At 53.1% G+C, this 27,315-nt stretch overlaps 7 protein-coding genes across 7 annotated transcripts; 4 read left to right on the forward strand and 3 right to left on the reverse strand.

The window, feature by feature from the left end:
• The first annotated feature begins 1,157 nt into the window (after window positions 1-1,157).
• On the forward strand, window positions 1,158-2,414 carry NECHADRAFT_69214 (uncharacterized protein). The gene is made up of 3 exons (XM_003050668.1): window positions 1,158-1,455; window positions 1,527-2,043; window positions 2,094-2,414. The coding sequence occupies exons 1-3, from the start codon at window positions 1,203-1,205 to the stop codon at window positions 2,206-2,208; spliced, it is 885 nt and encodes a 294-aa protein (XP_003050714.1). The 5' UTR covers window positions 1,158-1,202; the 3' UTR covers window positions 2,209-2,414.
• Window positions 2,415-2,463: 49 nt separating this feature from the next.
• Window positions 2,464-5,562, reverse strand: NECHADRAFT_80241 (uncharacterized protein; the record flags this gene model as incomplete). Its single annotated transcript, XM_003051048.1, has 3 exons — window positions 2,464-4,172; window positions 4,259-4,624; window positions 4,683-5,562. The coding sequence occupies 3 exons, from the start codon at window positions 5,560-5,562 to the stop codon at window positions 2,464-2,466; spliced, it is 2,955 nt and encodes a 984-aa protein (XP_003051094.1).
• A 1,078-nt stretch (window positions 5,563-6,640) lies between these two features.
• Window positions 6,641-7,994, reverse strand: NECHADRAFT_80242 (uncharacterized protein; the record flags this gene model as incomplete). Its single annotated transcript, XM_003051049.1, has 7 exons — window positions 6,641-6,958; window positions 7,025-7,043; window positions 7,097-7,357; window positions 7,410-7,423; window positions 7,508-7,540; window positions 7,709-7,813; window positions 7,872-7,994. The coding sequence occupies 7 exons, from the start codon at window positions 7,992-7,994 to the stop codon at window positions 6,641-6,643; spliced, it is 873 nt and encodes a 290-aa protein (XP_003051095.1).
• Window positions 7,995-10,250: 2,256 nt separating this feature from the next.
• On the reverse strand, window positions 10,251-11,927 carry NECHADRAFT_60964 (uncharacterized protein; the record flags this gene model as incomplete). The annotated part of the gene is made up of 3 exons (XM_003051050.1): window positions 10,251-11,184; window positions 11,238-11,412; window positions 11,469-11,927. 3 exons carry the CDS (start codon window positions 11,925-11,927, stop codon window positions 10,631-10,633), a joined length of 1,188 nt encoding a protein of 395 aa, XP_003051096.1. The 3' UTR covers window positions 10,251-10,630.
• A 2,164-nt stretch (window positions 11,928-14,091) lies between these two features.
• On the forward strand, window positions 14,092-16,212 carry NECHADRAFT_100460 (uncharacterized protein). The gene has a single exon (XM_003050669.1). It carries the CDS (start codon window positions 14,293-14,295, stop codon window positions 15,982-15,984), a length of 1,692 nt encoding a protein of 563 aa, XP_003050715.1. The 5' UTR covers window positions 14,092-14,292; the 3' UTR covers window positions 15,985-16,212.
• A 1,225-nt stretch (window positions 16,213-17,437) lies between these two features.
• Window positions 17,438-18,785, forward strand: NECHADRAFT_60967 (uncharacterized protein). Its single transcript, XM_003050670.1, has 2 exons — window positions 17,438-17,666; window positions 17,739-18,785. The coding sequence occupies exons 1-2, from the start codon at window positions 17,474-17,476 to the stop codon at window positions 18,542-18,544; spliced, it is 999 nt and encodes a 332-aa protein (XP_003050716.1). The 5' UTR covers window positions 17,438-17,473; the 3' UTR covers window positions 18,545-18,785.
• A 5,980-nt stretch (window positions 18,786-24,765) lies between these two features.
• NECHADRAFT_100462 (uncharacterized protein) lies at window positions 24,766-26,509 on the forward strand (the record flags this gene model as incomplete). The annotated part of the gene is made up of 2 exons (XM_003050671.1): window positions 24,766-25,008; window positions 25,098-26,509. 2 exons carry the CDS (start codon window positions 24,766-24,768, stop codon window positions 26,178-26,180), a joined length of 1,326 nt encoding a protein of 441 aa, XP_003050717.1. The 3' UTR covers window positions 26,181-26,509.
• Window positions 26,510-27,315: the final 806 nt, after the last annotated feature.

Raw genomic sequence — 27,315 nt, forward strand, 5'->3', positions numbered from 1 at the left:
GCGTCACAAATTATGGCATGATTCATGCAAGAGACTTTGCACGTGGGGAGTTAACCGCCGGATCCCGTGGCAAGAAAATATCTGCGTCCCGCGTCTGCTCCTTGCGTCTGGGAATGGGAAGGAGTGTCGGTGTCCAATATCCGGGACCTCGATGGTTCCTACCCTAGCATTAGCATTTACAGAAGGTGAAGACGGAGGAGGAACCCCCACTATCTTCAAGTACCATGTACCTTCGCAAGGTCCCTCCTGCCCTCGAGCTATGGTGGGGTAACCCCACCAGTGACGTCGGGGTCTTTTTGGTCTTGGATCCATGAGATGATGGAACTGATTGTTTGCCTCTTCCTTGTCGATATCCTCACTTCTCACTCGCGCGGGGCAAGGCTTAAAAGCCCAGCTGAAGAAATAGAAGGCGTTTCTAGGCGCCATTGCATTGCAGAGCGTCACAGTGGCCCTTACAGCCAGCGGCGGTCGGGGATCCAGGTCAGGTCCCCTATGAACCTAACACCCAACACAACAGCAAGCAAGGGACGCCTCTCTCGACGCACCATTACACCTCCAAGGTGAGGCCCTCAAGGTCCAGGGTGGCAGTTCCGGAAGCAGGGATGCCGACCAATCAGCGCCCCTCAGATCAGGGCTCCAAACATCGGTCTCCAGCCGACCGGCGTCGTACATGCTCTAGCAGATGTTCACCTCTGTCGACCGCTCATCCGCCGCGTTTCCCCGGTGCTTTCTGGCGCACCACTCGACGTCCGACACATGCCAGTTCGCGCCAGGTATCAGCCAAACCGCTGTACTCCGGAAGCCTAGAAGCGGGGCCACCCTCGCCAAGATGCGGTGATGTCTGGGGCCGTTGCGTCAGGCTCTGTTCCCGGGACTTCCTATCCGGGACGCCGCATAACCCATTGTTGGATCGTAGTGCCATGTGTGGACCGTTGCTTCAGGGATTTGTAAACGACTAGTCCGATGCCCATTGTCCGCAATACGGGGGAGAAGTCGGGAGAATGGCAAGGAGATACGGGGGCGGATCCGATCCAACGAGTGTTGAATCAATGAGGGTCCGTTCCTCGGTGTAGGAGCTCATGATCTGAGCTAGAAGCACTCCGGTCTGCCGCTATTCATAACCTCCGCGTCCTCCTCTCCTTCTCTCCTCTCTATCCATTCTTCTTCCACAACACCCTTGACAGCTCCACACAACTATCACCATGTCTGATCTTCACCCACTCAACGGAGGTAACTTTATCCACAATGACAAGCGTTGGATCGATGGCGGATCCATCATGAAGCGCTTCTCCCTTGAGGGAAAGACTGCCATCATCACCGGTGCTGCCGCCGGTATCGGCTGGGCCGTTGCTCAGGCCTACGCCGAGATGGGTGCCAACATTGCTCTCTGGTACTTTAGCAACTCCAAGGGACCTGAGCGTGCCGAGGAGCTTGCCAAGCAGTACAACATTCAGTGTAAGTCCACATTGGTTGACCATCATGAGGTTATCCCCAAAGCTATCACCTTCCGCTGACCCGATTGACAGGCAAGGCCTACCAGGTTGATGTTAGGGATGCCGAGGCAGTTGAGAAGGCTGTCGACCAGTCTGTCCAGGACCTCAATGGCCGTCTGGACATCTTTGTCGCCAACGCCGGTATCCCCTGGACCAAGGGCGCCATGGTTGACGGGCCTGTCGACCATTACCGTGATGTCGTCCAGACTGACCTTGACGGCACTTACTACTCTGCCAGGGCCGCTGCTAAGCACTGGCGTCGCCAGAAGAACGAGGGTACTACCCTTACGGGTGAGCCCTTGACCAACTACACCTCGGGCAGCTTCGTTGCCACTGCTTCCATGAGCGGTGGCATCGTCAACATCCCCCAGCTTCAGGCCGCCTACAACGCCGCCAAGGCTGGTGTCATTCACCTTGTCAAGAGTTTGGCTGTCGAGTGGGCTCAGTATGCTCGCGCCAACGCCATTTCTCCCGGCTACATCATGACCGAGATTTCCAACTTTGTGCCCCAGGAGACCAAGCAGATGTGGCACGACAAGATTCCCCAGGGGTAAGTTTATCTTGATGACATGGAGATACTCAGAGACTAACTAGAAATAGACGCGAGGGTGAGCCTCATGAGCTCCAGGGCGCATATCTTTACCTTGCGTCTGACGCTTCCACCTACGCCACCGGTGCCAACTTTGTCATCGATGGCGGTTACAGCGCTCCTTAAAGAGAGTTATGAATCACGATATTAAAAGGACACGCTTCGTTATTACAAGCGGATTTGGATCGGTATGGAAAAAGCAGCATCACGTGTTTGAGCTTATTAGGATACCGTAGACGATATGGGTTATGACATTGGAAAGGACTGAGATCCTATGAGACATGTTTGGTACGACATAAAGAAAGAAAGAAATACATGCAAAATTTGCAAAGACTCCAATTCCTCCCCGTTAAACATTAAATGAAAGAAACACTCCTGAACTCAGTTACCGTCTTCTGAACTTCGTTTTCGCGACACGACTTCATCGTCTCCGAGATCTTCTTCAAGAACGACATCATCACCCCACCTCTCTGGAGTCAGGGGAGAATGAAGGCCAGTACGACGCAAAACACTAGCCTTCAAGTTTGGATCATTTCTCAATCCACTCTGAAGCTTAGCCCGTCTCGTAACGACAAACTCAATGTTCTTCTTCCAAGAAACCTTGTCAACCTGCAGACCCCGACGCATCTCGGGATGGTCATGCGAGATATTGAGTCTGTCTAGCCACTCGACCAAGCTGCCGGCGAGATCGATGAGTTGACCAAACGTGGCTGGGTCGGAATCTTGGGCGACGAGTATCTTTTGTCCGTACTTGAACTCTCGTGCCCCCTTGTTGATCTCGTTCATGTCTTTTGCGACCATGACCCTCTTGAGGCCATTGAGGACGTAAAGAGATGCTCGGACCTGGTTGTTGACGCTGGGGTTCATCTTTGAGAGATCTTCTCTGCACTGCTCGGCCCATTTGTTGGCGTCGTGGATAAGCATGTTTGCCAGCCTGTTGCATCCTTCGCGAAGGGCGAGCTCGACGTAGTTGCGTGTTCTCAGGAAGACGGATAGGTTGAGGTAGTTGATCCGGTCCATGAGTGACAACTCGGCTCCCCCCAGGGTAGGAGTTTCGTCGTCATCATCGTCTGGACTGCCGGCATTTCTGGCTGCCCTTGCGGCGGCCTTGGCGGCGGCCCTGATGAGAGCGTCGGCGGAACGCCAGTTGGAATCCCCTTGATGACGAAGCTCTTCCACTTCCCTTTCCTTGTCGTCGTGTCTTTCTTGCAGGGCTTCGATATTCATCTCGAGCCGCCTCTTTTCTTCCTTGCAGTCGACGTGCATTTGTTTCTTCTCCTGCTCAAGACCCTTTGTCTCCTGGACTTTCTTTTCAAGACTCTGCTGTAGATCGTCCCTCTCCTTGGTTAGACCTCTGTTATCGGCTCTGGCCTTTTCCAAATCGTCTTGATCAGTCGCATGCTGCGCTTCCAGCTTCTCCTTTTCCTTTCGAAGGTCGTCAAGCTTCTTGGCGTCGCCTTCGAGGTCCCCCTTCTTCTGTCGTGCTGTCATACACTCCTTGAGTTTCTTGGACTCGTCTTGTCGGAGCTTCTCCAGTTTGTCCTTTTCGTCTTGGAGCTTCTTAAGCTCAGTTTGGTTGGTCGCCTGTTCCGACTCGAGTTGTTTCTTCTCCTTCTCCAGCTCCTCCTTCTCGCTCCTGACCTTCTTGATGTCGGCTTCAAGAGTAGTTCGGTGGTTGATTAGCTCTGAATTATTATCCCAGAGGCTTGTTCTCTCACTTTCGAGCTTCCTGACCTTGTTATCTTTCTCCTTGTGTTGTTTTTCCAGTTTCTCCTTTTCCCCCTCCAGCTTCTTCACCTGATCCTTCAGCTCGTCATTTTCACGACTGAGGTCATTGTTCTCATCATCCTTCTCCGCCAGCCAGTCCTTGTGTTTGGATAGGTCTTCCTTTAGTTTCACCAACTCTCCTGGTGAAGATGGCGCCGGGCTTCCTGTGGTTCCCTCGTCCGTGGGCTTTTTCAGGTTCTTTTGTGACTCCTCGACTTCTTTGACCAACGTTTCGAGTTCTTCTTTTTTCTCGGCGTTTTCCTTTATCAGCTTAGCAACATCCTCGAGCCTCTCCTTTATTTCAGTTTCCTGTTGTTCTAGGTCTTGCATCCGTCGTTTGTTCTCTTCATGCTCTGGAGTCTACATTAGCGGCACGTTGGAAAGGCCTCGCTTCTGATTGTTAACTTACTCTCTCTCAGCTCTTTGCCGGATCTTTCCAGGGCATCCTTGGTGACGTTGTCTTGTTGTATCTGACCAACGTCGAATGCATCGTGAGCCGGTGGCCAGCCTCTCTGAAACCCGAGAACCATCTCATCCAAATCGCGAGCCACCTCGTGAAGCAGTTCCACTGTGTCATTCGACATTGCCCCATCTTGATCCGAGTTGTTGTCAGCGGTGATAGCCTTGGCTTCCCAGCGCTCTGCTTTCTCCTTGATGGCCTCGTAGAACTCTTGGTGAAAGTGGTTGCCGGCTTGGCGTTCTCGGTCTGCTGTGTTGGCACGGTCTTCGGCTGCGATCAGGTCGGCCGTGTACTCGTCATCCACCCTGAATTCATCTGAAGCAAAGATTATCCAAGTTAGCAAAGTAACCAAACAGTTTCGGGTTCTTCTTACCTCCAGCAACGCTCTCCACCTCCTCACGTGTTTTGCCAGCCTCGTACATGACAATCTTGGATTGGAGCCGAGCCTTTTCCTTGAGGAGACGAGCTACCTTTTCCTCTGACTGAGAGGTCCCATTGGTCTGCTGTGTCGAATCCTCGCCGCCTTGCTGTTTAATCTTGTCCAATTCACTCTGTTTAGACTCCAGCTTGTCTTTGGCTTCGGCCAGCTTAGTCTCTGACTCACTGAGCTTCTCTTCAAGCATCTCAACCCGCTCCTCTTTGGACTTTTTGTAATCGTCAAAGTTGTCACTCAGCTCCTGAATCTGTTTGCTTGATTCGGTCATCTTCTCGGCGAAAAGGGCTTTCAGCCGGTCGTGCATCTTGAGAAACTCGTTGGCGTGGGCGTGAGGGACGTCGTTTCCGTTCCTGCAGTACTCCTGCATAGCAGCGGTGAGGCCGCTGTCCCGAGTGTGTTTCTCGTAGATCTCATCTCTCAGTGCCGTAGTGACCTCGATGCCTTGCTCAACTAGACCCTCCACCTGCTTCCTGGCCCGCTCCATGGGAGGGGTAGTAGGCCTCATGGAGACGTTAAGGGTGTTGAATTCCTCTGTGCCTTGGTTCGTGGCAACTCTGTTGAATGCTGCAACGGCATCATCAACCTCCTCACCTGAGATGGGAGGGTTCCGTGCATGGATAAACTCTCGATCAGGATCTCCATTCTCTGGGTACGGGTGCCTTGTCCCCCACCACTCGGAGTCATGCCTCTGGCGATTCTCCTGATTTTCGTGGTAATCCGCAATTTGCTGATCAAGCCGATCTCCGTCAGTGTCAGTGGTCTGTTGAAACGAGTCTTCAGTCTCGTCGTCAGACTGTTGTTGCCAGTTGCCGTTCATTGTGAATTCGCAATGTTTCGTGGTTTGAGATGGAGATTCGTTGTCAAAGTGATGTCCTGGGTTTGTTCAAAGAGAACAATAACGAGGGAGCTCGAGGTTATAAATTTGTGTGGGTGAATGGGACCTTGGGAAGGGTCAAGGGTCATCAACAACAAAGAGCACTTGCTTCTCAAAGAGATCGGGCTCAATGACCCTCAAGCCCCATAGACGAAAACGCTTTATGGAAGCACCCATGCCTGGTTTCTTGTGGTTGCACACAGCGGACACTACTATAACTTCCAATAGATGCTCATGCTGGCGGGTTTACTCCTTGGATACTATCAACTGTAATCATGCCTTCGTAGTACCCAGGAATGCCCTCACTCATGACAGTAATACGGACTGCCTCCTAGATTGAATGTAGTGGCAATTTACTTAGGCAGTTCCCAACTAAAGGGTGTTGGTCTGTGAGCTGATCACGGCTGGACTTGACATCCTTTGTTTGTGCCTCCCTTGGCTCACCAAGTGATAACACCCAAAAACAGAATTGATCCGTGTGTCACACCCAGTTTAGCGTCATTTCAAATGAGGCGACAATAGGTTATTGCATGATCCCATTCCCAGCTTTCTGAATCCAGTGTGCCTCGACTTGTATTCTTTGTTCTGTTAGATAAAGACACGGATCGGCTGGACTTTGCAAACTTGGTGTCTACGAGACCGCACTGCCTGGTTAGTCGTTTACTGAAGGTCATAGCCCCTCGGCAATGCCGACAACGTGGCATGGTTAGCTTATGTAGGCTCAGCTGGACTCAGCCCTTCTTTGTCCTGGGCATAGCCATGGCTCATCTCGGGAAGAGTTCTGTGTGATTTGACCCATATTGGAGGCACAAATATTAAGACGGAGCCCAGAAAAAAAAAAGCAATTGAGAAAGATAACCTTTATCTATGGTCATAGTAAGGAACTGTAACGCTCCTGGGTATCGTGGCGCCGAACATCGAGATGCATCGCCAATATCGACGCACACAGAAAGCAAGAAGAAACTCCGTACACCAAAACCCAAAAACTCGCTCGCCATATGCTAAAATGTCTAATGCTGTTTCAAACCGCATCCCATGCCCTTGTTCTCATCTCGACTCGATCCCTCGTATAACCCCTATCTTCAACTTTCACCAACACATCTGTCGTCAACCTAATGCCCTTGTTGGGCTCTCTAAGCTCCACCATGCCCGTCGTCGAGTCGGCATCAGATACCACTCCTCTCGTTCCTTGGCTGTAATTCCCAAAGTGAGGATTACCGAAGCTAGCGTCGTTGCGCCAGTCGCCATCAAGAGTGTTGGAGCCGCTGCCACGGGAGAACTTGAGACTCTCGAAGCGGCTTCGGAGCTTGAGCTTGGTAGACATGAGGCGAAGCAGAGGCTGTAGAGCAGGGAAGCACCCACACCAGATACCAACGTGAATCTCTAGAGCCGTCCAGGGACATACCCTGATCATGTTGTAGGTTCTGCAAGCTTAGTGTTAGCACAACCTCCATGAGCAAACTAAAGGTAGACAAACGGATCCGAGGCAAAGTTTGCCGTAAGAATCATGCCAGTCTTGATAAATGCAGTGATGGCGGCGAAGAAGCCAACGGAAAAGATTAGGGTCAGCTTGATGATTTTGGGACGAGTCATCATATTGGTAAAGACCACCCAGAGGGGAAGCGCAAGGAGCACAACGTCGAGGCATGAGCCGACGATAGAGTGTGACCACATAACATGAGCCTCCTTTTCTCTGCTAACGCATTTCCTATCCGGTTTTCCGGTGTTGAAAAGATCTCTGACACGCACAGTTAGAGCTGAAAATGATAGTCGACACATACCAGACTCACATGATAGGGTTACACTCCAAAAGGAAGAAGAAGAATCCGACTAGAGAAATAGCTATGATGACGAAGGCTGTTATCCAGACGCATACCATGAAACGTACTGAGATCAGGTTAGCTATACACTTCTTGAAGAACTATCGAGATACCCTTACGCTCTCTATTCAATCGAGGGAAGAAGGCCAGGATAGACAGTCGAACAAATCCAATTGCCCAGAAGAATATTAGTGAATTAATTGGTAGTAGCTATCAAGTCATCCGTGTCAGTAATAGTGAGCTTTCAGCCCAGTCTGGCTCAGACATACCGAGAAGATGGCATTCAGCTGCTCTGGAGTGAGCGAACTTATGTGAGATCCAGCTCCATGTCCAACGGCGACGATTTCTAGAGAAGAGTGGGTGACTGCGAGGACCTATATTCACTTCATTAGAGCCAAATCGGGCAACAGAAGCAACTAAACACCAACCCACCCAGGCGATAAATGCCAACAGATCATCCCACCCAAGAGCCTGTATCATGACACCCCTCACATACAACCGCAAGGTCATAATAACCGACGTGATGACGATGAGCGCAATATTGAGGTTCAGCATGATGTATCCAAGCGACCCCTCCGCCTGCGGCTCGACTCTTGGTCCGACCGCCATCTCTTCTCGTTGGTAACAGTGATTGTCGTCGTGATGGAGATGGCCTGCGGGTTCTCCCAGGTGCTCGCCGGGCTCAGGAGTCGTCGGTCTCGGCCGAGTTTTCGAAACAGGATATCTGATAACCGCGAGAACAAGTGGCAAGACATTGAGTAATGAATCCGAGTCCAAGGGCGAGCTTGCTCGTTTGCTGGGGAAATTCGAGCCCAAGGGGGCGAACTCAAGCCTATTATGGGGGATCTATATTGACTACGCCATACTTGGACGAGCATCTCAAGCCACGGCTCAAGCTCAGAGACGACCTAGGTCAAGCGTCGTGTGGAGGATACAGGGGAAGGTAGACATATAGTTCAGCCAAGGTGAGATAGCAGCGCCACCGAGACCCAGAAACAGACACCCGTGGGGAGGATCTGAACGGATGGAGATGTTGGGCTGTGGCGCGCCTCAAGGGGCCTCTTGGTCGCCGGACTCGGCAAGGTGTGGTTTGTAACCGAGGACATCTTTGGTGAAAGGCTGTGGCCGGGGACAGCTAATGACTGTGAGGAGGTCATATCTGAGACAAGCCCGAGGCCTCATGAAAAGAAAAGTGCCAGGCTGAAGCCGTAATTGACTTGGGATTTTACTTCGAAATCTACAAAATGGGTGACAAACAATCTAATGGAATAATTACATGCCGCGGCGACACACAAGTAAGCCTATAGTAATAATGGAAGAGTCTCGCCAAACAGACCCCTAGGCCGCACAAGTCCGAGCTACGGGAACTAGATCTTGGAGTTGGGCTCCCGAGACGACGCATCACAGGAATAGATCACAGCAGCTCCGACACAAGGGCTGTGCTCAGAAACATCATCAACGGGCCGTTTTCCCAATCATGGAGGCTTTCCCCTCTTGTTTCACAGCCAGAGTTTGTTTCGTCTCTTCAACAAAAAAGACAAACCTATCAAAGCTCAGCTTCTCCCCCCCCCCCCCCCCCCCCCCAGATGGTGGTTTGACCAAGGGCACAGCTTGCCGCCATGACAATTGTCTCAGTGTCAAAAGACGATGGCGTTCGTTGGCGTCGGCAGCGGGACACCCGATTCGGTTGTCCTGCGGATCGGCGCGCCGGGTCTACACTCCCGTTCCTGGCTAGAGAGGGCTCGAGCGTGACGGGCGCAAAGGACGAGACCCTGCCTCTCTCTCTCTCTCTCTCTCTCTCTCTCTCCTGACGCCGTTGGCTTTTTTGATTTCCAAGTTGTTGGAGAGCCCACGACGGTTGAGATTTGGGGAACGAGGTCATGTGCCTCTCATCGCCAAGCGTCTAGAAGTGTCTGTAACCGCCCTGCTTCCATGACTGGAATGCTCAACTCGGCTTTTGTGGAATAGTCATCAGGTGTGTCTGTGATGAGCTAGAACAGGCTCTTATGGAGAATCAATTGCCGTGGCCCAACAAGCTTGACCATGATTATGCCCGAGGCCCCGAGGCCGTTGTTGGTGCAAGCCAATGGAGCTGCAAGGAGAAGCAGAGAACATCCGCTCCCTCCGACGGTGAGTACGCTTCAAGAATTTCTACTGTTTAAACTACAGGCTAGGCTCCAATCCTATTTACTCTGCCGGTCAAGAACCATCATAAGTACATACTTAACCGCCAGCAACGCTCGACTCCGACAGATTTTGCATGATAAACCTCTACCTCCATGGTCTGATCAATCCCTCGAGTTAATCACATGGTGCTTCGATAATCAATTCACCGCCAGTGCCGAGGAGATGACTCAAGAGCGGTTTTTTTCCTCTCATGTGCCAACAGCCAACGAACCAGTCATTCTCTCGACTGAAGAGTTGTTGGTGCTGCTTGTTTCACCTTGATCACAGTGTGGCAATCTCGGATGTAACGTCTTGTTGTGGAGCTGTGTTGGGGGAGGGGGGGAGCTGCAAGTGATTAATCACAGCTCTTTTTGGTTGGGATGAGACATCCATGATGGTAACCTCTCTCTTTGTCAAATCATGTATCGCTGCGCCTCACAAACATACGAGGTTTTATTGGATCCTAGTACTTCCTGATACGAAACTCGGGCATTACCATCCTCAGGAAAAGGGACGCTTGTTTCTATCTCATTAATTGCCAACACCAAGCGTGTGACCATGGACAATGCCTCCCTCAGCTCCCTCGAAAACTTCCATCAGTATTTACAAGACTAGAATTATAATGTTAGAGAGGAGAAAAGCTTTCAAAGTAAATAGAGTTCCTAAAGTCCCTGTAAACTAGCCATCTTGTGGGTAAAATATGCGCCAAATATCTACCCCTGATATCAATCGCTCGCTGAATCAATGCCTCCAACACACAATCCAATCCTATCTATAAGGACCACACACTCAAAGCACTACCTGGTATCCACAGTCAAGCCTTAAAATTGTACGGTATCCAGTACCCTCCAAGCCCCGTACATAGTACTCCATTCGACCAACAGTGAAGCATCCCAGTCAATGTGATTCCACTGTATGCGAAACGTGAGCCAGCCAGCCAGCGGCAGTTCGCAAGCCCGTCCAAAGCATCGCGGATGCTCCTAAACCGTATCCATGTCCATCTGATCCGTTGCCGCCCTGGATCATTACCACAGCTCTTCACTGTGCACCATATTCTTCGCCACTCGACCTCCAGAATCTTGTTGTCGATAGCTTTGTCGCGAAGCAAGGTTGGTAAGGTTCAACGGTTCAGGCGGCCCCTTGCGTGGTGTCGCATCATCCCTTGGGATCTGTGGGCTCAAAGCAGCCTTGGGATGTGAAGGGAGGCCGAGGGAGCCTGGTGGCAACTCAGGAGAGCCCACCGAATCTCTCGCGAGTTTCGAAGAAGTGGGAGAGAGCTGCTTTCGAATATCGGGTTCGTATAGATGATGAACGGGATGACCGCTTGGAGTCGGAGACTGGATCGGATCTGGCCGTCTGTGACGCTTAGTTCCTCGGGGTGATGTCGAGTCCCAGGCACCAAGGAACGCAGTCCCGGGGTGGAACGAGGTCAAGAGGCCGCCAGCAAAGAATGGCAACACTCCTCCAAGTACCATAAAGGCAGACTCATTCTGGAAGAGGCTCCCGGAAACTTCATCCGCAAACTCGACGAGGCGATAGATCGAGTAGACGATAAGGAGAGTCGACGCTACTTCCATTGCTAAGCCCTATAGTTAGCGAGTGTCACAGTCGTTACAGAGCAGGGCCAATTACCCATGAGGAACTTCTTGAAATGGGAAGACGAGTAGATCTGGACGTGTCTGGCATCAAGGCTTCCTCGCTTGGTACTGAGGCCCAGGGTGAACCAGAAATGCAGCCCAGTGCATGCCACCAGTGCGGCGGCTTGGATGGCCAAGCCTGCGGCTGTGACGATTGCGCCTTGCTTTCGCTACTTCAATGTCAGCTTATCACAGCCTTATTACCGCCATGCTCAGGAGTACATACAGTAACTCCGCTGGACTCGTATGCTGTAAAGATGATGCCAATTAGCTGCAATAGCATACTGCCAGCGCTGAGTCCCCAAAAGACGAAACCAGCCAGGAGTGGCCTGAACGGGCAGATGGGCTCCCCATAGATGCCGAGGATATGAGGGAGGATGATAAAGATGGCGAGGCTGAGAAATGATGGGCCGAGAACTGTCCCAAACAAGAACAGGAAGAAGTGACCTTGGTGGTCTCGGTTCGAGTGTAGCAGGAGCCGGCCGATGAATCCCAACACTTCGAAAAAGAGTCCGGTTGTGAGCACCGCAGAGAATAGATATGTCCGCGATCGAAAGCCGAGATAGGGGGCCGCCAGAGCGAGAAGGCAAAAGGCGACCAGTAGGACGGCATTGCCGCCTACGCTTGGATTGTATGCGTAGAAGCCACCAAAGGCTGGACAGGTTGAACCACAGTCTCCTGCCATCGTCGATTGTCGACCAGCGATGGTTGGCAAGTTATCATGACAGGCTTGGCAACCGAGGCAAAGGGAGAAAGATCCAGAGCAAGACACAAGAGGCTTGGCCCACTACATATACACAAACTGCCTACGGGGTGCCAGACCAGGTAAGCATGGCTATGGCCAGGCCATCACAGTTACCTGCCGGTCTGAGCAGAGACATGCATGTGAGGCTCTGCAGCTACGGGGCGCTGTAGAAGAATGATCACAATTGGAGGGGCCATGCTGCAGTGCAACAATCCGGACCGTGACCCATGGAGGCAGTTGGACGCCTTCCAGAGATGCCCTTCTCAGTGGCCAATGAAGTGTAGGGCTGAGAGCGGGAACTTGCAAGACGTAAAGCCCGATGGGCGGAGAGAGCCAACCAGCTTTGGGCACGATCGACATGGAAGAGCACAAGGGTGCACGTATCGTGCAAAGTGCAAGTACCTCGCCATGGCAACCAGTCATCGGCTGAGTAGGCAATGCGCGGGAATTCGAAGTGAGCCACCAAGGACGAGCTGACGATTTGACCCGATACCCTTGTATGTCACCGGGGCGAAGAGTGTCTCCGAGAACAAGAGCGTTGTGCAAGCAGCATGTATGTGACGACTTGACATGGCCATGCCAACTGCAGAACCTTTTGCGACTGAAAACATGGCAGTGGGAGAGTATATCCTGGGCCAAGCCAGGATCGAATTTACGAGGGCGGAAGGTCAATCTCTTGCCTGCAGGACACAATCTCTGGACAAGGTGTTGGCTGAGTTGGGGGCCAAGCCTGCCAATCACAGCCAGATCAAGCGGGGAACAGCGGCAGCCTGCACCGCGCGGAGAGGGATGCAGGGCCACGAAGTCGGTGAGATATCACTCTGGTTGGTGGACGAGCGCCAGAGGAGGCATCCATCTTTGGCGGCAAGCGGGCCGCATCGTTCCATTCCGCGAGCTGGGGGCGAAAAAGGCGACTGCGACTGGTCGTCGGGAGTTTTGTTTGCAAGCATGTTCCGGCTGTGACAGATGGATCATGGCATGATTTAAGATTCGCGTGTTGGTGCGGAAGCGCGCAGTAGGCCTGGGACTGGGCTCGTACTATGCATGAGAGTGCTTCGGGAACAGGGCTACTGCTTGAAAGGAGGTTTAGTTGACCTCGGAGCATTTCGATCGACTCAAAGTGGACAATTTGGGGGCTGGTCCTGGGGTCCTGGGGGACCCTTGATATGCAGTTGGTTCGACGTGCAGTGCAAAGTGGGCGACGAAACGGCTCGGAGGCGGGCCCGGGAGCTGTCGATCTCGGCCCTGGTGCCCTGACAGACACTTAGTGCCGATATGGTGTGGTCGTGTTTGTTGGCTCAGGCGTGTGGCCTGTATCCACTCTGCCGACATGATGAAGCCATCCAGTCCATGGAATGTGATGGCATTTCCACTCAATGCTGTTGGTTGATCTCCCATCGGCCGGGAAGTGGAGGCGAAGACCTGTTTGACTGCTGGATCGAGCAGGTGCCCATCATGAACTGGCTGTCACCAACAACTCGAGTCTGCATCTGCAACGTTCGCGGTGACAACGCGGCACGCGGCACCTGGCACCTCGAGACCCGCTGGTGAAGGCCGCATGTCTGAGACCTCTTCCGGGGAGTCCTAGAGACTTCTCCACAGGAACCTTTGGGCTTGGTTGGGAGTCATCGCGGCACAGCCGGAGGGGATATTTTATCAAGAGTTGGTCGCGTGAATTCCGGTCAAGGAACAAGTCCCGCTGAGGAGAACCATCCCTGCCTGGAGGGACTTTTGCCATGTTGAAAGACTGAGGGTGAATGGAGCGGTTGCTTAAAAGGACCTCCCATAGCCTGGCAGTTTGGCGCGGCAATCTTGTCGGTTACAAGTGGCTCCGGCTGCCGCGAAAACCAGAAGAAAGGCGAGCCACGAGACGAGCCACGAGACGAGCCACGAGCCACGAGCCACGAGTAGCTTAGCCACATGACATAATGCTTGAGCCACTCCATTCTAAGGTGCTGCCCGCCACATGGGGGGCTTGGCTTGGAGGCTGAGCATCGGTGACGAAGCTCCATCCGAAGCTTCCCCAGACCAACGCTTTATGAACCACTTCTCATGCAAACATCGGTATCCATGAGAAATTGCCATCTCCTGGCACCTTTCAGAAGGATAATCCAGGTCTGAATTGCTGCATACTACACATACAACCGCCCTTTTTGGTCATCAAAGGGCACATCACTCTCCGCCCACCCCATTTGCTATCACACCTCATTGGGCCATTAGGCCCAAATCGTCTCATTCCTCCATCACCTCACGTCGCACATCAGCCTCTGTTTCGTGTCCTGCTCGGAGCTGCTATTTGTCCATCATGTCCATCCGCATAGCTTTGGACCAGCAGCCTGAGTTCTACACCAATCTTGACTTCATCCGCGGCCGCATCATCTTGGGTCTCAACCGCGCAGAACAAATCGGTAGCATCGTTGTCAAGCTTGAAGGCGAGTCGGGTACGGCTCTACAAGCTCCCAACGCCTTTGACGCGGATTACGCTCCTAGGCCACCAGGAGCCCCCCAGCGTCCCCCTGGTAGCCTTGCAACTGAGAACCACAAGATCCTCTACAAGCTCCAACAGGTCTTTCCAGATGACTACTACGCCAGCTCTTCGAGTCCATATGGTTCATACCCACTCCAAGCCGGCGAGCATGAGTTCCCGTTCAATTTCAAGCTTCCCATCAACAATGCCTGCAGCGACCCTGAGGCCATGTCAAAGATTGGTGGCATGGCAAATGTAGGCGGCTTTGGAGGTGGTGGCCTTTTTGGTATTGGAGGTGTGAGAGTCATGGACGGAAGCAAGCAACTCTATCTTCGTCATGTCACCCGCACGCTGCCACCCTCACTGACTGGCTACCCCATGGAGGCTGAGATCCGTTACTACATCAAGGTCACGATCCAGCGTCCAGGACTGCTCAAAGAGAACTGGCGCTATCAGATTGGTCTCAAGTTTCTTCCAATCGAGCCACCGCGGCCCAAGCACACGGCCCAGGAAGCCTTTGCTCGCAGGCCGTTTACGTTCCGGCCAAGGTCCCCAGTGCCGGACAAGAAGCGCAGTACACTCTTCAGCTTCAAGGGTAGTGAAGACTCCAAGTCTGCCTCCACCCCGGAGCCGTCCCCCGAAACCGCCCCGGCTCCGGCTATCGAGATTTCCGCCCGTCTGCCCCACCCCAGTATACTGACTTGCAACAAGCCCATTCCGCTAAGACTTATTGCAAAGAGGTTGAACAACAACCCGGATCAGGTCTTCCTGGTCTCGTTCCAGATGGATCTGATTGGCCGTACAGATGTTCGGGCTCTAGAGCTTCACAATCAGAAACTCAACCGATGGGTGGTCGCCGCCAACTCTAACCTCAACATCCCCTTGACTTTCTCGCCAGAGGATGAGCTTGGAAAGGAGCTAGTGATTCCCGACGATGTGTGGAAGAATATGCCTCTTCCCAACACCGTCGCACCATCCTTTGTCACCTGCAACCTCTCCCGAAGATATGAGCTCGAGGTCAAGCTTGGGTTGTCTTGGGGTAAACCCAAAAAGGGTATTGCATCCAGAGACCCATCCAAGAACCCTCAGGTCATCCATCTACCACTGCACTTTGCTCAGCTAGAGGTCTTTTCCGGTATCACTCCACCACCCGAACTCGTCGAGGCGGCGAGGTCTGGCCGGCCGGGACGAGCGACCTTTACTGGGAATGCACCCGCCAATGGCCTACCTCCTCGTCTGCCGCCCCGTACAAACACAGCGAGTGCCTCGATGGCGCCACCTCAACAACAGCAACATCGACCAGCTCAGGCTACTCATCAAGTACCTCCTCAACCAGCTCATGATCCGCTATACCCGCCGCAGCTGGCACCAGGTCAGGACGCACCACCATATGACGATGCACCGCCTAGCTACGATGAGGCCATGGCAGAGAACCTATCGGGTCCCTTTGATGGAATGCAATCACGGCCGGCTTACAGTGGCGTCACCAACGAAAACGCACCGAGCCAGATGCCCCCTGAAAAGAACTAAATCGTTGCAAAGCACGGCTTGAATGTTTAAATTTTAATGCACTCAACTGTAATGACGACGGCGGGCGTTGTGGATGGATGGGATAGGATGGGATGGGAGGGTAGGGAGTTGGGAGAGTAATGCAGTTAGATGCCCGTTGGATCATACCCAGTAGCATGCGCTTTGCCCATGATCGGTCAGGAGTTTCGGAGACGAACTTTGTTAAGAGGGATTAATAACATACTCGCATGAGGGATTCATACGTCAAGACTTGTTGTCCAATCTAAACATCAACGATGCAAATTGACAGTTTGCTAACCTAGCTCCCACGTAGACCTAAGCATTAACTGCCCGAGTTGGTCGCTTGCCTCTATCATATGAACTTCCCCCCATTCCACCCTACATACCCAAGATGAGATATAAGAGGATGCAGAAAGGAATCATCCAAATGGGTTATTCATCGATAATCCGAGGCCCAACACCCCACTTTCAAGGCGCTGTGCTACCCTAAGACATGATGACGTTCAAGGAAGTCGAACACGTATGTAAGATGCTGTACCGATGAGAGAGATACTTGCGTTTTACACGTACGATGTAGTCTTGGTACTGATTCTAGCCGAGTTAGTCTCAGTCCTATCGAAAAGCCGCCCTGAGGCTCTAAACAACAGGTCCATAACTATGTCTTTTGCAAGTATGGTCTTGTCTTTCCACCCAGCCATCTCGTAGCAGACAAATAAAGGCGTAACAAGGATGCCATGTTTAACCTATTTCTACATAAACTAGCATGTTGCTCTGACAATCTTCAACCATCCAGTGTTCTCTGACTTCAGAGCAGCGACCTAGTATCACGCAGGCGTTTAAAGAGCCCCGCACTAAAAGAAACGATCCAGCGTCAATCGATTATTGGGAAGGCTGGGTCTATTTGAATACTAACAAAACCTCGGGGGGCTTTGATTGGGGTAAGTTGACATCCCTTAAGCTGAGTGTTCACCCTTAGAGGTTCAAACGTAGGGTCACGCCAACAAAGTAGAATCATATAACGGGCAACATGTGTTTCTTAAAAACATGAGACGAAGACCACGATAAAATTAAATCGATGACCTGATACGTTCAAATCGTTCCCGTAAACTGAAAATCAGTCAGTCAAATAGCTTGTTGGCTCTGAGTCTACAATGCGTGTAGGGTGAGGGCGAGCCGAACATCTAATATGCCAGTGAGGACACACGACTACTGATCATGACAAAGGTTTTTATCCGCCTTTCTTGACCAGCTAGGTACAAATTCTCGTAGTCTTTAGTCCAAGTGTTACTGAGACAGCAGTTTGTAGTCCATACTTTCAAGCCAGTGATCGAGTCCCTTGAGTCAAGACCAACTCCAAAGCTTCTCGACCAGTAAAATCACCAGCGCAAAAATTCCATCCGTGACGTCACCTCCACCTGCCCCCAACGCCGGGCCGTCCGAGGGCACTTTGCAGACGATTATATCCCCAAGCTCATGCGACTCCAGATCCATGAGCAGATCAGCACTCTTGCGCAGGGCGCTTATTTTGGCATCGCCAAGACCATCATCAAGCATACAATGGCTTCCAATTGTTAGCCGAGGCTTCTCGTCTGGCCGGTATCTGCGGCGTTCTGAGGACCCTCGGATAAAAGCTTTGGGAAGGGAGATATCGGATGACTATGCCACGATCCGAGAAAAGTACAGTATGTTTATATTCTCCTAGAAGAGCTGAAAGAGGCTGAAGATCCGTCAAGACTTGTGCTAATATTTTGTAGAGACTCCAAAATACCCCATCGTCCTTGCTCATGGCCTCTTCGGCTTTGCCGAGCTTCGCCTCGCATCCTACCTCCCAGCCGTCGAGTACTGGCATGGCATACGAGATGCCCTCACCGCGCAGGGGGCGACAGTCCTGACACCCACCGTGCCTCCATCCTCCTCCATCGCCGACCGCGCCGCCGCTCTTCGCTCTGCCCTCGAAGCCCATGCGCCTGCCCCTGAGGCCGTCACCATCATCGCACATAGCATGGGCGGCCTCGACGCTCGATACATGCTTGCGCACCTCAAGCCCCTTCCAGTCCGAGTCGCCGCCCTCGTAACCGTCGCTACGCCCCATCGTGGGAGTGCCTTTGCCGACTATCTCCTCGACGAGCAAGTCTCGCCATTACACCTCACCCGGCTATACTGGATGCTCGAACGGGCGGGCCTAGGCACTGCGGCCTTTGCGCAACTAACAAGGCGATACATGGCCGACGAGTTCAACCCGAGCACCCCTGACAACCCCGACGTACACTACTTCTCATACGGAGCAGCCGTCGAGCGACCGGCGCTGCTGAGCCCGTTCCGGCACCCACATGCCGTGATGACCAAGGCCGAGGGACCTAACGACGGGCTCGTCAGCGTCGAGAGTAGTCACTGGGGCACATACAAAGGGACTCTCCTCGGCGTGAGCCACTTGGATCTCATTAACTGGTCGAACCGGGTGGGATGGACGGTGCGCGAGTGGATGGGCATAAGACGAACCTTTAACGCGATTGCGTTTTATCTGGATATTGCCGATATGTTGGCAAAGGAAGGATACTGATATCTTTACTACTCTGCGATTGAAAGTAGGGTGTGTACTTGTATTTGTATGCATGAGTGCTTAGACAGATAGACCTTTTGTAAGATACAGGCGGGTTTGCAGCCGGAACATGCACCCCAGATCAATGTTCTGCACTGTAGACGCCCCATAGACGCGATGAAGCTTAAAGGGGAGTATGCAGGCTGATGCGAGCACATTGTTGAGTGTTGAGAATGAAGGGTGTCTTTGTAGAATTTGAGATGAGCAAGGCTGTTATCATGGTTGCGTTCTTTGTTGATCGATCTGTCAAGCAGGCGAGAAGAAGCGTTGCCTAGAGTGATGTCCATTTGCGAAAACGATTGTGTCGTGATCGATTCACTATTAACTCGGTTCGGGCCGAAGACTCGCGATACTGTCAACTCATTCATCATCACCCCTGCTTCAACACAGTCATCATCGGTAAGGAGAAACAATCAATTGCATTGCTTCAAACAGGTAGGTATCAGTAGCATTAGAATATAGAATACAGCCACCTTGCCGCGAACACTCGACAAGAACCCGTCCTCCAGCACATTTGTCCCACTCGATCCGGTGGTATGAGGGTATGTACAGAGTGTCGCACACCGCTCTCGTCGGCCGATAGCGTTAGGTAGCGACCGGGCCGACCAGGGCGGCGAGCGAGGAATTGATGGGGGACGTTAACCGATATTTGACTGGGATACGGGGTCACAGTCGGTCACCCGGCGTGTCGCAGAAAGGCACCTTGTCGTAACACCACTTGAGGGACCCCGAGGCATATAATCCAAAAGACGCTCATGACTACGCCTCGGGCCACCCTCCTCTCCCCTCGACCCCTGGCATCTTGACGTCGTCTAAACCACAACGGCCTTGTTGGCCTTGCGGGCAGCCAGCTTCTTGTGGATGAAGAGGCCAATGAGACCGATGGCGACTATGATAGTTAGGATTTGCGCTCTTGCTAGATTGACAGAGTCAAAACATACCGACGCCGACAATGCAGAAGACGACCATGACACCAGGCTCCCGGGCAGCCCAGTTCTTCTCGCGCTTGACGAGCTGGTTGACGACCTCGTCGCGGGTGATGAGAGACTTGATGGCGGCCATTGTGTCGAGAGTGGAGATTGCTAATCAATGTTAGTTGTCATGTTTTGGTCCAGACTGAGTGATAAAACGATGATGCTGAGGTTTCCAGATGCCCTGAGCCGAGACCATTGACCATCTAATCCAGACCAATTCCAAAATCATGACCAAGCCGTCCATCAATTGAGCCACGAGCGAGCGAGTTGAAGGCGAGCAAAACCGTATCGGCGCATTTGCTTGGCAACCGTCATTGACAGCCATCATCCCAGGCGCAGAGGCCGGCAGAGGAGCCGGGATCTTGAGAGCACAGAGGCGGCGGCGGCGTCGGGCGACATGGAGGGCAGATGATGGTTGGTCATGGACTTGGTCTTGACTTGGAATTGGTGATGGTCGGATCGAACAATGGACTTGAGTCGGGGGCAGGAAAACGCGCAGCAACGGCAGCAAAAGGACAATATGTGTGGCATACCTTTTGAAGCTTGGAGGGTGATGAAGAAGCAGCAAGTGATTCTGGTCGCGAAGGCGGGCTTTGCTGTGGTTTTGTTGATCAGCTCTCGGCACCAAGAGACACCAAAGGTCGCAAAAAGTGGAGACGACAGCGTCACGCCCCAAAAAAAAGCTTGGGCCAAACAGAGTGGATTCGACTGGACGAGAAAGTACAGGATAGGACTGGCTAAGGGCGAGGCAAGTCAAGCAGAACAAAAAGCTTGCAAGGCAACGCCGAGCAGAGCCAGAGCCAGGGTCCCGTCCGTCTCTCTTCTCGCTGTTAGTGTTAGTGGTAGGGGAGGGGCGTGAGCGTCCAGGGAGGTAGGCAGAGGGTGGCGGGATAAACAGGCATTTGGGGATTGTGGTGCGCTCTTTTCACGGCACGCACTGTGCGGCGAACCTGACGCGGAAAAATGGCCCTGGGATGAGTGGATTTCTGGGTGATGATGATGTTCCAGCTGCGTAGCGGATCTCCATATGGCACGGATGGGACGGGGGGAGTGACGGTAGAAGCTAGCAAGTGGGACTCACAAGATGGGCGCTGGGTCTGCGAACCTGCAAAACAAAAACACGCTGGTTGTCACTTGGGATGGATGGTCAATTGGAATCTGCTTGGCGTGCCTGAGTCTCTAAAGGGAGGTTTTTAAACAAGAGTCAGGACTCAATGGGTCGGTTAAGACGGGTTCGAAGAGAGTGCAAGGCGAGTCGAGAGAAAAGGAAAAGGCTGGAGGAAAGCTCCGCCCAAAAGTAACAGTATCAGCAATTTTGACGAGGCATATTCCACTCAGCCCGGGCCAGACCAAACCAAACAACAACAATGGATTGACCGAGGATGATGGACGACAATACCTCCCAACAACCAAACCATCCATCCATCCATTCATGAGGCGACGCCGAGAGGCACCCGAGATTCGCGAGAATTATGCCTGCCAACCTCCAACGAACGAATTGGAGGTCCTGGAAAGCAGAGAGGTCGAGCCCCGATCAGCCAGTGCACTGTAATAATCGCTCACTCCCCCCGTCGTTAGGGACTCCCGTCTCTTGATGATGGCGAAACCCATCCGCATACCTCGACAGGAGGTAGCTCCCATGTCACCAGCTACCTCGAGTCTGCAGGCCCATACCGCTTCCAGCATCCAGACGAGGCCAGCGTTTCGCCAATTACTACCTCCACGAACGGGCCGCTTGTACAGCGGTGCGACCCCCAGTCCCTGGTACTAGCTTCGATACGCTCAGGTCCCGTACTGGCGCTAGACCCTGGGTAGCAAGGCAAGCAGAGCGGCCTGCCCAGCCATCAATATCCGACGTGAGAGAAAAAAAAAAGAGACAGGACAGGACAGGAAGCAGAGGAGCCATCTCTGGTGCAACTCGGAACACGGCAGTCAAGGGCGGTGCGGTGAGATGACCCATGTGGGGAAGCCTTGCCGATTTCAAGCTCCATCCCACTCGTGGTCCCACGGCCCACGAGGGCCATGAAATGCATGCGTGCAGTGCAGTCCATGCAGCGTGCAGAAGCTCTGCATCAAGTACAGTGCCGGTACAGTGCAATCTCAGCGAGGGCCTCTGGTCTGCCTGCCCTGCGACAAGATGAGCTGCGCGAATTTCTGGTCATCAAAATCCATTTGACGATAGAGAGCGGTCCTGTCCTCCTGTCGGTCATGATAACCCGTCGCTAGAACGATGCGAGAGAGATTGCGAAAGGGGTCCAAGATGAAGGCGACTCCATTCTCGTGCCGTTTCTCCAGAACTGGATCGAGGGTTCTAGCCTCACCTATCCCACGTCTTCTGCTCCAGCTCCAGCTCCATTGCAGTAGTTATTGTTGTTGTTTTTGTTGTTTGATTACATTCGTGATGGGAGATGAGACTGGATCTCGACTGGCATTGTCCATTGATGAGCCAATTGACGGCCTACCCCGTTCCTCGGCACATTACTTTCCTCTGCTAAGCTCAATGGATTGTCAATGGACTCGTACTCCCGAAAAACCCTGCTCCTTCAGCAGTTTCATCACTGGAAAGCATCGCATCAAAGCCATCTGAGCTGTATCAGAGAGCGACGGCCTCTCTCCAAGTTCCTCGGGCGAGCCCCATCTCAAAAGCCACGTCCCCACCGGCTTCTCCACAGTCACACACGACACTGTGCAGGCTAGAAGGACCTGACACCAGCATCAACAGACAAGACACACACACACCAACGCCAGAGGCCGGCACCAAAGCAAGCCCCAGTGCCGGGAAGAAGCGCGCATCCTCTGTTTCCGGAGGTTGCATCTGCGCTGCGGGACTAATTTCTGTCTATCAATGGCCAATTGCCCGCTCCGGCCTGCCCGAGGCAACCGAGCAGAAAAGAGACTCACTCCTGTTTGATACAGTAGCTCTTCCGGACGAGGATGGGCTTTTGCGATTTCGCGAGTCAAACAAGCGAGGGCCGAGGGCGACTGTGTCGTCATGATCCGGACAAAGGCCTCATCTTGACACTTGCGTTGTGCATGGCATGGGGGCTCCCATGGTATGACATGGATCTTGTCTGTCACTCACTATCTCGCTGCTGGCCCTGGGACTGGAACTGGGGACATGATGCGCGCAGAAGGCTTCACAAGTGGAGAGGACGACACCCGTGGCTGACCACTGAATGCACCTGCATTGGCTCATCCACAAGTCTCCTCTCCTCCACTTGAACACTATCAAGTAGTGTACAGTGCTCAGCATAAATATCAAGACCACATCAGTGCAGGTCCCCGAATGGGATCACCCACACAGAGTTCATCCGACGGACTCGCTCGCTGTTCGGCGGCTGTTACTTGCAGGCCATGCCCGCCCCCGGTGTCATCGCGGTCCAAAGTCTGGACCGGGGGCCAGCAGCTGGAACAAGCCAGGAGCCCTGCCCGGGCCATCCATCCTTCGTGCAAATCCCGCCTGGAAGTCCCGGGAGACGAGGGATAAACGACGACGCCTGCAAGGGTTTTCTCACCCCAGATGCCGACTTGTCCCCGGGAGGCGCCCGCCTCGCTACCGTCGCTCACGCCTCTCTGCCACCGGCGCTGGGCCCCGGCTACCAGCCTCCTCCGCGACAACCGCCGCCGATGACCTCATAGCCTTGCCCGAGGAGAATGAGAGACATACAGAGTCTCATCTTTTACGAGATGGCATTCTGGGTTAGGTGTCGTGTGTCTGGACCATGGAGGGAACATGCGCCGGCTATTGCGACGGGAGAGATCCTGGGCGTAACTTTTCCTCGCTTGCTCATGATGTATGCGATAAGAACTGTACTGTACGGGTGCAGACGTCAAGTCGAAACACCGTAACAAGTCAAACTGCACTCTCCGGCGGCCGGCGCCGCGGCTGGATGCTTGCTTGCTTGCTTTGTGGCTGACCCAAGGAAAGACACGCGCTTCGACAAGGACCTCGGATTATCAGGCGTCAACCGCTCTACAATCTGTACCTAGGGATCCCATCCCGCCGCCATTGGCTTCCAGAACCGATCCCAGCCAGTGTCACCAAAGCCCGGGATAGGGCCAAGACAGGACCGAAGCCGCGAAAGTATGGGGTACGTGGTTAGTGGTATCGGCCGTCGCCAATGAGGTCAAGCTCTCTCTGTAAGACCTCACGCCTCGAAGCGGCCCAAAGACACCTCCACGTTGCTGCTGGATGTGTGCATGCGCAGCATACCGTCTCCCGTCCCCTCCAGACGGATCTCGAGCGGTTTCCCCATTGACGCGGGTTCCAATAACTCTGAATGGAAGCATGAATGTCACGAGTCCAATAACCGGCCCAAGTCACTCAAGCCGGGCGCCCCACGTATCCATGGATCTCCAGGTCCTGCATGGCTTCTCCGCTGCCTGGATGTTGTTTGCCAGCGAGCTGCAGCTGATCAAAGATCCAGTTGTTTCTTGGGGTTTGGCTTGGCCCTTGGCGACAAGCCTGAATCGGCGAACGTGCCTCTTGGTTTTCTAGGCGGTACTTGGCTTGGGACAGTGAAATCTGCAGTCACCGTCTTTCAACCTTGTGCCAAGAGGCATTTTCGCCTGTCAGCCAGCAGCCCGGATGAGGCTGGCGGATGACCTTGAACCCTGGGCGGATATATGCTCGACTTATACACGTGAATGCACAGGACAGACGAGACATGGGCTTGAAGCGAATCAAGGAACGATCCCGTGGCCCTGGTTGGGACGGACACATAGCACCGTGCATTGCGGCTTTTTCTTGCATCTCGAATTCCGCTTCATGATACAGTAGTAGCCGCGGCGAACTTGTTGCTTCTGTAGGCATCGTCACCGACGTTCCCAGCGGATGCACCTGCTTGAGTCGCGTCATTTGTCATACAGGCCTTCTCGTTGGAGTTCCCACCCAACGTAACGCCTCTTCTCTCCTCCAAGGCCGCCAACCTTACCCTTTCTGTCTGCGCCCAAAACCGCGCACTTCTGCCGAGGTTCCGGAACTCGATGCCCTTGCTGATACTGTTCTTGCCTCTGAGTTGAGCGCCAACAGCGTACGCAACGTCGGGCGGATCGACAGGGATAACACCGTCGCCGTTGGTGGCTGCAGCGGTTATACAGGTTGTGAGAGTCTAGGCTTCTCCCGTGCTGGGCCTCTCACATACTTGACGTCTTCAATAATCAACACATCCTAGCAAGCTGCTCGCAGCCTTTGCCCCCTTCCAAGCCATGGCGCCTTCATGGCTCAGTGACTTGCGCCGTCTGAACCGCAACAACCTCGCAACTGTTCGCGCGGCGCCATGGGCCGAGATCTCAGGGTCTCTTGGCGATCTGGGCACTCTGCTGCCGCTCATGATCGCCCTCGCCGCCCAAGGGTCCATTCATCTCGGCACCACCCTAGTATTTTCGGGGTTGTTTAACATCCTCACCGGTGTCTTCTATGGCATCCCTCTCCCAGTTCAGCCGATGAAGGTCAGTATTATTTATAGCCTACCAGCAACTCTCCCGGATTACCCGGACTCTTAGATTAAACAGGCTGACTTATACTGTTCTCTTTCTAGGCTATTGCCTCGGCAGCCATCTCGAATGGCTCTGCTATGAGCGTAGTAACTGCTGCCGGACAGTGGGTTGGCGCAGCCGTCTTCATCATGAGCGTCACCGGCCTCTTGCGATGGGTTGTGCGTGTCGTTCCTATCCCTGTGGTCAAGGGTATTCAGCTGGGAGCTGGTCTCTCGTTGATTCTCGGCGCTGGTTCGTCGCTGCTCCAACCCCTTCACTGGGTTCATCCGGCTCTTGATAACCGCATCTGGGCCTTGGTTGCTTTCCTTGCTCTCATCGGTACCCAGAAGCTATCTCGCTTCCCCTATGCGTTGCTGTTCTTCGTTATTGCGCTGCTGTTGGCCTTTGTTCAGGTTCTCATGTCTCAACAGAGTCTGCCGTGGTTCCACGTCTGGCATCCTCAGTTTGTCATGCCTCGATGGGTTGGGAAAGATGATTCACCTGCGTTGTGGATGGCCATCGGCCAGCTACCCCTGACGACGCTCAACTCTATCATCGCTGTCAGCGCACTATCTCAGGATCTTCTACCCGATATCCCTACACCCTCGGTGGGTTCTATCGGAATCAGTGTGGCCTTGATGAATCTCACAAGCACCTGGTTCGGAGGCATGCCTGTCTGTCACGGTGCTGGGGGCTTGGCCGCGCAGTACCGATTTGGGGCTCGCAGTGGCGCCAGTATCATCATCCTCGGCCTTTTCAAGTTGATCATGGGCCTTGTTTTTGGTGAAACTCTGGTTGACCTCTTGCGGCACTATCCCAAGAGCCTTCTCGGCATCATGGTCATTGCGGCCGGCCTCGAACTGGCCAAGGTCGGCCAGAGCCTCAACCAAGGAGCTTCCGATTTGTGGCAGACCGCTGCGCGACAAGATGTTCGCCGACATCGTGACCTTTCAGACGAGGAGCGCACCGAGAGATGGACCGTCATGCTCATGACAACTGCCGGAATCCTGGCCTTCCGGAACGATGCTGTCGGGTTCCTGGCGGGCATGCTTTGTCATGGGGCATACCGACTCTCTGAACGATTGGCAAAGTGGCACTCAAGTCGAGGAATCTTCACATCTGAGCGTGACCCCCTTCTTCATTGATCTTGACACGGGTTGTTTGTCAAGGTACAACGCATTGGCTGATGACTGTTCGCATTCTTACGGCGTTTGGCTTTTGCATTGCTTCTTTCCCTCGTAGACATTTGGTATTGGCATTGACACGTGTTATGGTCAACGTATTCTTTGCGCGACACTCATTATCGTTGACTCAGAATATGAGCACAAGGCTTGGAGCTTATCTTACCACGTTGGCGTTGGGCTCTAGGTTGCATTTTGTTGGGCATGAGAAGGCATGAGCGCATCATGAGATAGATCCTTCAGATATACGACATTTTCTGTAGCTAGTAGGTAGGTGTAAGAAGTTGATGTTCAAGCTTGGGGCTTCATTGAAGTTGAACATGCTGTAGCAAGGATCCCATCGTCATCCATCAAAACGTGAATAAGGGGTTTTATGTACCATTTCCACCACATCAAGCCACGGTGCAGACTGAGATACAGGGCTTCAGTGCCTGGAGGAATGTTTATTTGTTTGGTTAAGGGCGCCTCTGGAGACGGCCTCATTTGAGCTACTGATGCACGGGTATCCCTGGCTATCAGGAAGATGTCATGAGTAAGCGACGAACGCTCACATCCAACATTGAGCGTTGACAAAACGAACAGGAGAGAAGATTGAATAAAAGTGAGACCGTGCTTGCATTATTATTGATCTTGATCATCTGGTACAATAATGAGAGCACGTTTGGGTGGCTCTTACCGTTGTGAATCATCGAAGCTGGAACTGGCAGGGGAGGCAAGTAGCACCTGGCTCTTAGGTCCCCCGGATTGTTTTCTTTCCTGAATAACAAGGAACGAACGACCAATGGCGCACCGTGAAACCAAGACGCAAGCCAAATCACCACCTGCACTCCAAGAGACAATTGTGTCGCTCATCATCGGCATCTTGTCAGCAAAACTCTCCAACATTCTGTCTGTAAAATAGGCTCCCATCTACACTCCAACATCTCATTCCAACGAATCCATAGGGAAGGAGGCTTTCAACGGTCCAGTGCCCATCGTCACGGTCGTCCCTACCTTGTCCCCCTATGGGTACTAGCGGCAGGAGCCATCACCAGTCAGGCTAGCAAGTGAGAGGAGATTCGGAGCCCGTGAGGGAAGGAGCCCCTTCTCAGGCCAATCA

Source organism: Fusarium vanettenii (genome assembly GCF_000151355.1).
Source record: "Fusarium vanettenii 77-13-4 chromosome 5 genomic scaffold NECHAsca_5_chr5_3_0, whole genome shotgun sequence".
Taxonomy (NCBI): domain Eukaryota; kingdom Fungi; phylum Ascomycota; class Sordariomycetes; order Hypocreales; family Nectriaceae; genus Fusarium; species Fusarium vanettenii.

What these genes read in the sequence shown, in the direction of transcription:
- NECHADRAFT_60967 (XM_003050670.1), top strand. Translation starts at nt 17,474, where the DNA reads ATGAGCAGATCAGCACTCTTGCGCAGGGCGCTTATTTTGGCATCGCCA. An exon ending in CACGATCCGAGAAAAGTACA is followed by an intron (nt 17,667 to 17,738) that starts GTATGTTTATAT and finishes AATATTTTGTAG; the next exon opens with AGACTCCAAAATACCCCATC.
- NECHADRAFT_100460 (XM_003050669.1), top strand. Translation starts at nt 14,293, where the DNA reads ATGTCCATCCGCATAGCTTTGGACCAGCAGCCTGAGTTCTACACCAAT.
- NECHADRAFT_69214 (XM_003050668.1), top strand. Translation starts at nt 1,203, where the DNA reads ATGTCTGATCTTCACCCACTCAACGGAGGTAACTTTATCCACAATGAC. An exon ending in CAAGCAGTACAACATTCAGT is followed by an intron (nt 1,456 to 1,526) that starts GTAAGTCCACAT and finishes CCCGATTGACAG; the next exon opens with GCAAGGCCTACCAGGTTGAT. An exon ending in CACGACAAGATTCCCCAGGG is followed by an intron (nt 2,044 to 2,093) that starts GTAAGTTTATCT and finishes AACTAGAAATAG; the next exon opens with ACGCGAGGGTGAGCCTCATG.